At 35.2% G+C, this 14531-nt stretch overlaps 1 protein-coding gene across 1 annotated transcript in view; it reads left to right on the top strand.

The window, feature by feature from the left end:
- LOC140137887 (orexin receptor type 2-like) overlaps positions 1-14531 on the top strand; it is a 111748-nt gene that overhangs the window by 27017 nt on the left and 70200 nt on the right. The window contains exon 2 of the mRNA XM_072159692.1: positions 6949-7307. Coding sequence (XP_072015793.1) covers positions 6949-7307 — 359 coding nt within the window. The remainder of the gene's footprint in view (positions 1-6948; positions 7308-14531) is intronic.

Raw genomic sequence — 14531 nt, 5'->3', positions numbered from 1 at the left:
TTGTTGCCGTGTATTGCAGTTCCGCAAATTCAATTAAAATTCAATTGTCAGAACGCCCTGCCGAATTGTTTGACAATCGTGTGATTGCTTTGAATCACCAGGTGGAATGCCCTTTAGATCTCCTGATCTTACAGCTTTGGATATCTTCCTGTGGGCATACCGTATCTAAAATCAAAGATTGGCGTAGTGCGATTACCATGTTGAGGAGAGCTGAAATCTTCATACAGAGGAATGGTGGTCATGCCTGGGTGGCCATGTAGAAGACTAAAACTGCTAATTACTATAAAGAAACATGCAAGTTTCATGTTGCTTTGATTTGAATTGACATTATGCTCAACTGCCTTTTTACTCGGCTCACAAAAATAACCATTGAATCTTAATTATTGGTTATTAATGGTGATTTTACAGTTATGGGAGGACAAGATATTGTTTCAGCTATCAACTAGAGCATTTGGACCAAATACCTCATACTTTTTAATCTAGTTGAATTTGTCAAATTGTATACTTTATTTTGATACGCCCTGTACTAATAGCTACAGCTCCCAGAACGTGATTTCATGTCATTGATGATGTACACAAGTATCGGGCGATTTATTTTTATGTTCTTCGTAATGTCGCAAGATGCAGTTTATGTTATGACAACGTAAAATTTATCGTTATTTGCTAACACAGTCATTTAATGAATGCAATAATAAATTACTAGTGTTTTTAAACGTGTTATCTAAAGGTATTCTTGGAATGCAATCTTGTACAAAAAAGTCCATGCGAAGTTATTTTGAGAGAAAAACCCGTGTATCATTTTAATTCCTTCAGTTAGATTTACCTGGTCAATATGGTAAGTTTTACGTGCAAATGAGTGGATTAACCTGTATTAGGTATGACGATTAGCATTTCAGGGACTTCGTGGGGTTCATTTTAAATTTTGGACTTAGGTGGTTTTTGAATCATATACAAAGACAACAATGTTAGAATGAGATTACCACTAGTAAGATAATACAAAATAAAGCACACAGGTATGTATAATGTTGATAAGCATTCTGCCATGTAATATAAACCACACACTTTCCTTTATTAAACCCATTTTTTGTTCAAAAGTCATTCTCTAGCAATGAATGTGTTACAAGTGGACTTTTATACATACTGGATTTCAATCAATGTGTTACAAGACTCAAATCATGGAATTGGGTGATTCTTTCATACATGCTATTTTTCACATGCCCAATAGACACAGAGAATGAATTTGAGTTGTTCTTTCATGCATATGACAGGCCTATGTATAGCAACAATTTCCCATGCTTAACTCAATTTGGCCAAAGTATGGACTTAGGTGGCTTTTGTATTCATATATTCATTTCCAAACTCAAAATAATGATGAAAAGTAAAAGGAAAAAACGGCAAATCACCACTGAAATATTGAAACTATTAATACTTCGTTAATTAAGTATTAGTTATAGCAGTGTTAAAATTCTTCTGATATTTTCCCCAAAACTTGCAAATGTGCATCATAGTGCAGTTATGCTGCACAGCAATCATGATTCGACCTTTGCAGTACTTAAACCTGGTTAACAGGAAATTACTCAAGCAAAATCATTCGATAAAGTCTAGCCCATCCTCCACATTGAATGGTGGACTGCACTTATGCCCAAATATGGCACTTGCCAATCAATAATCACCCACTTGAAATCCCCTGACTCGCTCCACTGACCAAAGTTATTGACAGATATGAGAGTTATTTTTGCTGTTATCTGTCATTTAAATATCAGGGAGGTATGAACATTTGCAGATGCCCCACCTACTCAGTTTTTAGCCTACATGTAATGTATACATTATTCTTGATTGACAGCAAGTACAAAAATTATCCGTCAAATGGTTTAGCTTTAATGGCCTTCGGAGGAGAGCGGTCCACAAGTGAGTGATAGTTACTAAAAGTTGCATTCGATTTACACAGGGAATTTTGCAGGCCATGCCGTGCCCTTCCTTACTAAAACACCAAGTGCGAATATTTCCAAACATCTAAATTAGCTAAAAATTTAGAACATGTTACAAAACTATATTTTCTAGAATTTCAGAGAGTACCAAAAATATTGGCCGGTTATAACACAGTGACGTTAGCTATGCATGCCCTATACCTCTAACATACACTGTTTGTAGAGGCCATACGTCAATGGTGAGAGCACTGTGTATTGGGTATAGGAAAATGAACAGTAACTGCAGTATGTATCAGTTTGGTTACGGGATGAAACTTGGTAACAAAAACATTTAAAAGATTTGATCTCTATCACTATGTGTTTGTATTTTTGAACAAGAAATCTTTAGCAAATATAATATTTAAAAAGCGTAGAACCGTTTCGATTTTCATGTTCGTTAAGTTGTTTACACGTTTTATGAAACCACAGAGAAAGACTTGAGCGGAACCTAAAAATGTGTAGCTTTTAAAATGATACAATTTTTGTCCCAAGACCTGCTTAAATCTTCATGGAATATGAGTAAGTTATTTACATCACATTTGAGGCTTTCGAGTGCTTGAAGTGACTTTTACTTTCTTACTATTAAATTCAATCCTACGGCAGGGTATCTACATCAGATGTGCACTTTTCATCAAAACAGCATTTATTTGCTCTTTTTTATGTTTCATATGTCTACTCTTGGCGATTTTAAATCATCCATACACGCGCTTTTGTGATTGAACGTATTCAAGAAAACAAACAAACAGGTTTTATTTGATTTTGTTTCTACTGTTTTAGACCCATTTCTTTATTCAATTTTCACGACTTTTTTTTCTCTTCTCTCGTATTTCATTTCTTATTTACATTATAATTGACTTGCTCTTATTTTATTCAGGAACTAAATTAAACAATATACATTTTTTAAACAAATAAATTGACGCAAAGCACAGGTTTAGCATATATCTTGAATAGCTAAAAATCATCTCCTTTAGAGAGATAGACTAGATTTCGTGCTGTTTTACCATTTTGTTTTTCAAATAGAACAAGTATCCATAAAACTTGACAACTTCAACTATTTTGTATTCCTGATCAAATTAGAACAAATATTCTTGACTCTTACTTATTTGTAAGAATTCGGTGGTTCTCCTGGTTATAGAATGGACACTTGCAACAGGTTGCTTAATTCGACAACATTGCAACAAAGCAGTCCTTGCACAATTCTATTACACAAATGTAGCGATTAACCATTTCTTCTTAGCATTCTTTGTTATATGTTCTATGTTGCGTATTTGGTGAGTTGACTTATTGTTTCTTGAAAATTGAGCGCTGTTATTAGAGAAAACCAGGCCGAGGCACAGGCAGTCTGCACTTAAAGGGACATTCAGTGTTTTGCTAAAGCACTTCATGACAAAATTTACCAAAATCCAGATTTTTTCATTATTGGCATAAACATAAACAAAAACATGTGGTGATAAACAATGCAAATAGCAGGTTAGCACATGTTAATTCAATTTAAAAAGACAAACTTCAACAATTATACAGATTAAATAAAAGTACGAATATATTAGGCTAAAAATGCTATATCTCAAAGCAGTTCGTTTATCTTAGCGCGGACATGTCAACAGAAACAGCAAATTAATTGTTTATTTCCCCTTTTTTAGTAATGTTTAGATTCGATACTCGCAATCATTAGGTATATTTGTACTTCAATTTTGTAAATCAACCAAAATTTTATGCTTTGTACTTTTGAACACTCGAAAATGACATCTTAATTCAAAATTAAGTGTTAACAAATCTTTAATAAGAATAAAAAACATAATTATTCCGCATTCATTTTTGAAATTGTATTGCCATGGGATTTGAGGTATAGCTTTTTTGTGGGTCGACGTTGAAAATATCCAACACTAGCAGGTAATTTTTAATGTTCAATTTCTTAGTGCAGTTAAGCAAACTATTCTGTATAGATGATTTCTCATTACTCCTTATAAATTCATTTCAATCTATGATATATTCTTACTATTTGAAATACGCGATGTACTGGGGTTCAGATTATACGTAAAAAAGGGCACAACGCTTTGACGTTGATCCACATGCCTCAGCACACTTTACATGTTGTCGTTGGCCACTGCCCCCCCCCCCAAATTATTTAATAGACCATCAAATTAACAATTCATAGGGACTTTCCTGCTTAGAAGCGCATACCCTAGATATTCCACAATTGAATTTTGCAACCAGGATCAGTTCCCCGAGTTTCGTACGGGTTACAACGAGACAATTAGTATGCTAACTCAAGCTAACTCAAGTAGCAAACTAAAGCCAATGAGGTTGGAATTGTTACATCGTTTATTCTTAGCATTAATTCATATCAGAATATGGATGCATGCTTGCTCTTAGGGCAATGAGGTGGAACTTAAGCTGAGCGACGAGTGAAAAAATTGTGAACCTGAGGTTCTTAGTGGAAATGATCGATGTGGGGCGGATTCGGGTGCATTTTCAGCCATTTACCTTAGTCTTTTTGATTTATTATGGTCCTCAATTTCATGAAAATTAATTGGTTTATGAAATTGTTTTTTTAATTTGGTCAAAAAAGTGCAATTTTTTCACTATTTTAAACAAAATTCCCGAAAATTGGTATAATTTCGAAATTTGGTTTAAAGTCAGGTAACTGAACATCTCCACCCACACCAAAGTTGAGAACCCCCAGGTAGTGGAACAATCAGTACCCAGCAGCAGCAGGGGTACCATGTCATTGGTCAATAATCAATCGCTCGCTCGTGTTTCAGCGACTGATTGCAAATCATAACAGTTAGTCTCATCACGGTCAGTGGCCAAACAGTAGCCATTATGGAGCATACCTTTATCTTAACAATAAATATTTAGCGTGGCTTGTGGTAATCAGTCAAGTAAACAATATGGAGTCTGTTACGTTCTTTAATATTTCTTTATTTTATCATTTGAATCTGGATTTCTCCACATGTCCGTTTATCACACCAAAGGCACATCCTATTTAAGACTTGTTCTTGTCCTTTTGTTTTTTTCTTATTTTTGTTTTCTGGGGTTTTTTTATTGTTGTTAACTTGTTTATTATCGTAAAAGGTATTTTATTCTTGATTTGGAGTAACAATCTATATAGAACAGGCCCAACCCCCTTATAAACCTATGACCAGAACCTATTATTAATCTTAGTCAGTAGAGGATAGTATAATATTACATTAGCGTCGAAGGGGATTATGGGGTAAAACTGAGCCTGGCCCATTTCGTGAAATTTTGTAAGAAAAACCGTAACAACATAATGCAATGTTGTAGCTCAGATTGATCCACATTCCATGGTAATTTAATGAGAAGGGCATACATACAAAACGATCCACATTGTAATATCAGAGGCTCCACAAGATTTTTAATATGGGGGAGGGGTTCAATATGAGGCTTGCTCCGAGGCGCGAAACGTCAACGTTGAAGGGGTGGGTGCGGACGATTTTTAAACGAATTATGAATGTTACCTTATAATTATGATTTTGACCCTAAAAATATGAATTTAACCCTAAAATTATGAATTTGATCCTAAAATTGTGAATTTTACCATAAAATCATGAATTTTACCTTAAATTATTGCCCCCAGGTTCCGGAGCCACTGCACATATGTGGTTCCACTTTTAATATGTTATTTGAAGCCTAGCCCTTGAATTCAGATTTTGCTAGACTACAGAAGTGCTAGACTTGCATCTCCTCAGCTGCTGATTTGCATTGCACTACATACCTTTATTGCATTCATGGAGACTTGAAACACTTTCAAAGAGGACTTTATCTCAAGTGAATCGCAATATGTTTGTGTTAAGCAGATATACATACTCAACTATTATTGCAACTTGCAAAAAGTGGGTCAGCTTTGCAGTTATTACTGTTAATATTATAGTAAACCGCTTATAAACAGCGACTTCATTATCTGATCTACCAATTTGAAACAAATGGGAATAATCTGAATTATTGCCTTTTATACTTACGGGCTTAGGGTTTTCAATATTTTTAACTAAACTGAGCTCAAAAAGAAACTTATATAATAACTTAGAATCACAAGGTCATATCTTAAAATCCGTTCATCAAAATAAACCCAAATTACACAGGATTACTTCAATACTCTACTCAAAACATATGTCAGTAACCAAGTAGTTGTCCAACTGACACAACAGCAAAATGCACTGACACGGAACAGCTTCCTGGACCACTTTCACAGCCCAATATTTGGCACCCAGCACAAAAAATCTGTGAGAATGCAAACAAGATCCTTGCACAAATGGTAAACAGGTCTTGTTCCACACTATTCCACTTTACTCCGTGCAAGGATCTTGTACTCATTCTCACAGATTTCTTATGCTGGGTGCCAATTATTGGGATGTGAATGTGGTCCAGGAAGCTGTTCCATGTCAGTGCATTTTGCTGTTGTGTCAGTTGGATAACTGCTTGGTTGTGTTTAGATTATAGAGTACTGAAGTAAACCTGTGTGTAATTTTGGTTCATTTTGATGGACAGGTTTTAAGATATGACCTTGTGAAAATTTATTTTGAGCCCAGTTTATTATACATCGTCTTGTACTATATATAACATTTGTAAATGTTTGACTTAATCAGCAATATAACACAATCTCCACCAGCAACGTATAAATAAATTGCCATTGTTTGTGTGAACTCAAAATGCATAATTAGACCTTGGTATTTTAAACGGCAATTCTTCGATGAATGATCTCAGTTTAATCCGCAAATACAATTATTGGTAATACCCATGCGTGACAATGCACCAAAACGGATATCTATAATTGGTACCAGTATAATTATGAGGAAAAAAGCAGGCTGAAACATAGAGATTTTATTTATTATTAATGTATTTAATGTTAAATCACTAGCATACATGCCAATACTATTGCACAAAGACATAATTCACATAGCATACAATGTTAATGTATGAGGACTACTAATAATTGTCTTTTTGATGGTTTTTCCCCCCACAGAGTTCATCATGGAGCCGAACATGACCCAGGACATTAATTCGACTTTCGGCGACTACTATGATTATTTAGACTACATATATCAACAAACTAAAGAACGAGTATACCCACAATCATATGAATGGCCACTCATCGTAGCCTACGGCATTATATTTCTACTTGCACTTTTGGGGAACACCCTCGTTTGTGTGGCAGTATTACGTAATGAACATATGAGAACTGTGACGAATTATTATATTGTGAATTTAGCCGTAGCGGACATATTGGTATCTATAATATGTCTTCCGGCCACTGTGACACTCGACGTGTCCGAGTCTTGGTTCTTTGGAGATCGGCTTTGTACATTTATTCCATATTTTCAGGTAAGTGTACATTTTCCTCTTGCTATGCAACACATCCACCCCTACCCTCACACATCCCACATACAAAGACACGAAGAAGCAAAACCCACAACGGGGCCGCGGCATTCCGAACGTTTCCTTTTGCTTATTAATTTTTCCCTCAATATGAATTAGCGCATGTAAAATCATATTGTGACTCAGCTAAGGCACCAGAACCAAATGTGTTCGATTTCTGGATCAACCGTCGATGCTGCTTTGATGTTTGTTATTATTGAACTATCAACTAATTAATCAGAATTACTGGTAAATTTGTATTAGTCAATATTATTACATACTCAGATTCATATGTAATCACAGTTATAGTCAATGAATTGATTTTATTGCCCAAGTTCTTGCATGACGTCATGGGTTCGATTCCGAGGGTTGTAAACCTGCTGGGATATTCAATTGGAACATTAAGTCTGATTTTAATTGGCAACATCTGTAGATTAAATTCATACTTACGCATTCAGAATTACAGTAGAGTCATCCCTGCAACCCACAGCCAGTTTCGAGAAGAGTAGTGTGTTAACCACAGACTATTTCAAATCCATTCTGGTGTTCAAATGGACCCCAACGGAAATAAGCTTCAACATTTATTGGATAAAATCAAATGAAATCAAAATATCAGTATAAATACGACAAAATCCTTAAATACCGGTATGTTTCAATTTGTTGAAGTGGTCATTATTTTCACCCGTCATCAACAGCAGTGATTTTGTTTATATCTTCCTGAGAGAGCCAGCGTGATTCAAAGTTGATGTTGGTCATATTTTGAAATAATTCTTTCATATTTTTTTACTTTGCTATACTATAGAGCACCTTTTTGCATAATAGGCCACCAAAGTCAAAATTGTATTCCAAAAATCAAATTTTGAGTAAATAATAACCAGATTGGGCAACTATGTTTGGTCGCTTCAGCCATGAACAAATAATCAGATTTACACAATACATTTCCCGAATACTAAACTCAAACGTTCAAACACTTCGTTAGCATAATACCATTACAAGTAAATTAGTAAATATATCCTTGCCACTTAGCCAGATTTAGTGTCGTGTTACCAATTATTAGTCTTGGATGGTTTTCTCGTAAATGAGATCCTTTCGTTCACACTTATTTTCTTTGTCAATGACCGTGGTGTAATATCAATGTTTTATTAAGACATTGCCTAAAGTTGTGAAGACATTGATGAAATGTGTCAATCGCTCTAGATGATCTTGAAAAACAATATTGATTATATTAGCATAATGTAAAGTCTGATTAAATCTATCGTCTGGGTAATTCCTGTACAATAAGAGATGTTTTCACGGTGTTAGCAGTGCTCAGTTGCGTAACTCCTATGCGCTCTAGGGTCCGCACGCATTGCAACATAAATTGTCATTTGACTTAAATAATCCAAATTAGAGGTATTTATGTACATTTTCGCGCGCTTTCTCGCGCCCACGCGCAATTGTTTTAGGAAAAGGGGGTATTTTGTATTCTTGGCCCCTGGGCGCCAGAATCCCTAGCTACGTCACTGCAGCTAGTGACGAATCTTCAAAAGTTAAAGACATTGGAGAAGATGAAAATTTTTTTCTGAAACACTATTTGTAAGTTATTCGGTAGGTCTATAGCTTTCAATACCAAAATTGATTAGCTCTGCACCACGCACTCTCTTGGTCAGGGGCACCCGATCTACTTTCGCCCCCGGGCACCCTAACCATAAGTTACGCAACTGGCAGTGTGAAGACTTTTAAAATATGGCCAGTAGTGTTTCAGTAACGACTTTCAGTAAGAAGTGAATGTGGGTGCACGGCGCACCGTGTGGGCGTCACAAGATACAGGTACAAACTTGTATTTATCATAAATAAATGTCATCAAAGTCATGCTTGAGTTGCGGGAACTTATTGTCAGCTCCTCGTAAGTAATTATCTATTAATTTATAATCTTGAGAGAATCTTGGCAATTCAACGTTGGCGTTTGGTCATTATTCTTTAAGTAACTCTTTTATATTTTACCAGTTTTCTATACTCTAGCACCCTTTTCAAAATAGGCCTCAAAAGTCATTAACTGAAATTGTATTCCTACAGTTTATTATTAAACTTATTCTAAATATGTTCTTTTTCCAAAATAAATTAAATAAGGTTTCACCTTGATCAAATAATCAGATTTGCATATTATATTTAACAAATACGACCTCATCACACAACGTTCAAACACTTAAATTTGTTAGTTCTATACCATTATAAGTAAATTAGTCAATTATACCCCTGTCATTTAGCCTTATAGTGTTGTGCTGGCAAGTCATGGATGGTTTTCTGGTATATGTGATTTCTTCATTGACGCTCTATGTTATTTTCTTTGTCAATGACCGTGGTCTAATGATCAATGTTTAATTAAGACATCGCCTAAAGGTGTGAAGACATTCATGAAGTATGTATCGTTCGCTCTGAGTGATCTTGAAAAACAACATTGAACGCAAAGTCTGATTAAATCTACCGTCTGGGTAATTCCCTCGATGATATGAAACAGTAAGCGATGTTTTCATGGTGTTAGCACTGTTCCAAACAATGAAGACTAGGCTAGGCTGGCCAGAATAGCAAGTACTTGAAACTACTGATGTTGAGAGGCACATGTTAAAAAGTGTGACATAATCTGTTCCAACCAACTCATAATGAAAGGTACCTCTGATACTGTGCATTGATTTATCAGGCATTATATAATAAATATTAGAATCTCCAGTAACGACTTTATAAGATACGGATGTGGGTGCATCTTGTGGATGTCACAAGGCATCATGTACACCCTTATCGGTCACAGCGTCCACTTTACCATATTACCCAAACGTCGTAATTACGTATTTCATTAAGATCAGATTAAATGAAAAATTCATTTCTTGACCGGTGGTTGAACTAATTCTCCCTTAAGACATTTTAGGAAAATACAAATGGCCCCTCGGGAAATGGAAACCCGGCTTCATACACAGAGGCACACACCGTACCACAATGCGTCACGCTCGCATTTGGAAACAGATGAGAAGTTTCCTTTTCCAGATTGCTTCAAAATTTATAGTATTTTATATTTATTTTTATATGTAAAGTATCATTTTCATTTTCCTGCTGCCTTCACTAACCACGGTTTATAAATCATCTTTCGATTCGCATGGAACCAGAGCTCGTAATATAAAATTTAACACATCATTATACATGATCCGCTTATCTACTCTTTCAATTTGATGATTTCGCCTCGCATGGTACCTAAAGGTAATACATAATATTTAAATTACCTAAAGCTGCAAGATTGATAGATCCCTCGAGCTGCAGGTTGTTGACATGAAGATTAAAAATCAGACTAGAACTTGAATAACCTAAAGCAAATAAGGACAATATTTAAAGCAACATTTAGCATCCCGTCGTGATATATTTTAGTTACAATTAGTTATACAAACCAGATGAAAAGATGTTGTTGGAATACTGTGCAGAAATTGTGTTTTTGAATAGTACCAAAGTAAACATTCAGGCAAATGAGGAAAGATTTTCTTTTTTCCTCTTCATTTTTTCTGGAGGAGTGTGACGCAGTGGTTTAGGGCATACGCCTTTAGTGCATTGATGCATTATTTTCAATTCCCCATGGGACATTTTGCGGGGTAGTGACCGTGGACTATGTGGATAGACTCTAAATTTGATTTGTAACATCCATAGGTAGCGTTAAGTTCTCCTGTCTCCTCATTGTACGTCTATAATCGGGTAAATGAACCATGAGGGTACATCGCCTTCCGTAGGGAACGTTAAGCCGTCAAACCTGCGCACATGTACCTCACCATAAATTTTGAAAGGTTAACTTCTGACCATCAAAATCCGTTCTGGTGTTTGAATATTCACAATCTAAACACAGATGTGATGTATATGTCAAGTACCCGGCCTCACTCAAGAAAGACATTGATATTTTTTGATATAAAATTGATGTAAAGAAAAAACAGATAATTAGTGACTCTGAAAAGAGCATTTTGTTCATTAACACGATTTAGACTTTCATATAGGATGAGCCTCGGTATCTTTAATCAGTTTACTTAGCCATGCATGCGGTTGCTTTGTATATAGAACCATAACGTGTTTGTGATTTAAACCCTGTATATTCATAATGGCATTCTTCCATACCCAATAACGAATTTCACAATCATGATGCCTCTGATTATGGATTATTCAATATAAAGTTTCTCGCTTTATTGGATCTTAATATCAAGAAAGCCGGGGGGTGTGGGGGTGTGTGTGGGGGTGTGTGTGTGTGTGTATCTGCACGGATCGATCACTTAAACAATTATTTCAACTTGATCTGTCTATCTGATATTTAGAGAATAAAGGTATTGTTTTTAGCCGCTGGAGTGCATCTATCGTCTCATATAACACGGGCGACATCATTATTTTAAGTAAAACAACGAGGCGAAGCCGAGTTGTTTAACGCCAAAAATAATGATGTCGCCCGTGTTATATGAGACGATAGATGCACGACAGTGGCTAAAAACAATACCTTTATTCTCATTCTTAAACACTTCAATTCAAATGAAAATATCATACAAATTTTAATCAAATTAAATCCTACTTTTTGCAAGGAATTACCTAGGGCTTAAAATCGATCAGTCCCGTTGTTGCTGTGCGCCTCCGATTGGTCCAAATAGCGAGTACGCGTATCGCGTCGACGCAAACGCGCTATCCCGTGTGATATCGTGTCATATCACACGGGTAAAGCTGGGTAAGAACCAATAAGATTGCAGGAACGTTCTCAAGTGTTTAAGAATTCTCCTTTATTTGCCATGATGATGAAGCGACCCAATACGTAAAATCAAGACAAATACGTACTATCAGGCTACGATCGCTTGTTAGAAGTAAACAGGGTAACATTTTGGCAAACCAGCCCAATACGTGCTATAGCTTACAACAAACTTCGTTTGGCAAACCGGCCCAATACGTGCAAAATATTGAACCGTTTTCATCTAACAAAAGCGATCACAACCCAATTCATGAATATGTACAATGTTATGCGTATTGGGCATTTTGTACGTATTGGATCACTTTAGCCATGCTCAAGCAAGCTCAAAATTAAAGCGATTAAACACAAACGATTAAACATCACAACAAATTCAACCAGCAGACAACCTTTTTAAATGTTTAAGGTAATACACTATTTTAAAGTGTTGCGATTTGGTAGTTCACAACATCTTGCGAATGGTAATGAGCTTTGGCAAAAATTGCATTGCTCATTTCCTTGCGAGCGTGTAGAAGAATTCAAATATCACAGAAATAATTTTATAGGTCCTGTGGTTCTTGAGTTATGTTGTAAAGAGGGCTGAAACAACAACACTTTTGTAAAATGTACATAACTCATTAACAACAATAAATTAAGCAAGTTTTCAAATTATATAATTTGTAGAATGAACTTTTGCAAAACATCAAGGTGTTATTTGTCAATAATTTATTGATCTAGAGAATGAAAATCGATTTTTTTGTTGCTTCGACCAACAACACCTCGTCTCCCTTAATCAACAAAATGTCACAGCGTGGTCAAAAGTCATGCCTGACATATTGACCTAATTAAACGTTGCTTGATTCCCTCTGCTTCAATATTTACCAGTTTATTAGTTGGTGTGGATGAGAGTTGAGTTTGGAAGAGAAATAAATGAATTAGAATGTGTTAACAGCTTTTTGGAATAGCGACTTTGATGGACAGTTATGGATGGGAATGAAATATTCAATTGGCTACATATTTTGACTTTGGAATTGAAAAAGGACCCCGTTGGTAATAAGTTCATAAGTGATCCTGTTTTAATATTTTGTTTGGAATTGTAATCTTTTTATTGTTAATGTATTTTTACACTGTACTTTTTATATAACACCTGCGTCTGATACTCGTTAGGCATAACAAATATTTTAAAAATATATAAATTGTTAAACATCTTGTAGTTTCTGTTATCTTTCCAAATACCTGCAATATTGCAGTAATGATCCACTTTTTATCATTCATGCACACCCCTACTTTGTTCAACTTTTAAATTGCAAGACTCATATCCTCGTGGATTAATATAGTATGGCGTACACGTAGGCAGCATCTACGGTAGTTGCGCCTTGCGTAATGCATCACTAGCATGCGCTTATGTGACGCGAGCGCATGTTAGGACTTCATCAACGTGCGCAGAAACACAAACCAATAATTATTGACATTTATAAGTTGAACAAAGTATATATAGCAGCCAATCAGAATAGCGGTTAAAACGCGAGGAGCGTTCGAACGCGTTCGAGACGCGTAGGATTGATTGATTTATGGAGGTGCACACATTGCACAATTCAGCGTGATAGTTATATGTTTATAGCAAAAAACAAAGCTATTCATAATTATTGTCGCGAATGTAGTTAAAAGCAATCAGTAAATAGAAAATAGAACGATAACCGTCTATTTATATATGAATGTTTCTTTCAAATACTCACGCTTACACGTTTGTCTTAATGACGATATTAATTGTTTTTGTTTATATAGAGTTTCAAAGTTCAGTCTGTTGCTCTCGGATCATTTCGACAGCTGCTCTTTTAAATGAGTTAACCCAATTTCCCTCATTTTAAAAAAACTTGAAAATAAATGCTGATAATATTTTTTTATTAATGGCGCGGCGTAGTTGTCTCAAGTTATAATGTAGGAATTACCAACCAAAGTATGCTATTAGGAAATCGTAATTTCCGACAAAGTGGTCCTTCAAAATTGTGTTATGTGCATAAGAACAGCACATTAAAAATAAGAATATTTAATCATTTCTTAAGCAAATCATTTTTTTTAAATTAAATATAATCGAAATATTTCTTGGATTTGAAAAATGTTAAAACGAAGCCTGCTACAAAGTTCTGCACAGACATGCATATATTATGCTTTAAGTTAAGCCATTCTGGGGACTGGTATTTACAGTCATGGACAAAAGTTTGGAATATTTTTTATTTTTTGTATCAAATGCAGTTTTCAATCATATTAGGAACAGATTTATTGTTCTGGAGTAGTGCTCAGTTGAATTTAATTGAAATATATGAATGTCCTTTGATGTTTACATCACACAGTTTGTCAATTAAACAAAGATTTACATTACAATGGAAGGATCACACAATCGCAACACTTTTTGGCGGTCTCTTTGTATCACAAAATGAGATTAAAGACACTAGGAAACTTTATTGTTTAAACAAAAACTTAAA

The sequence above is a fragment of the Amphiura filiformis genome, chromosome 17 (genome assembly GCF_039555335.1).
Source record: "Amphiura filiformis chromosome 17, Afil_fr2py, whole genome shotgun sequence".
NCBI classification, from domain to species: Eukaryota; Metazoa; Echinodermata; class Ophiuroidea; order Amphilepidida; family Amphiuridae; genus Amphiura; species Amphiura filiformis.
This window is presented reverse-complemented; position numbering and strand designations above follow the sequence as displayed.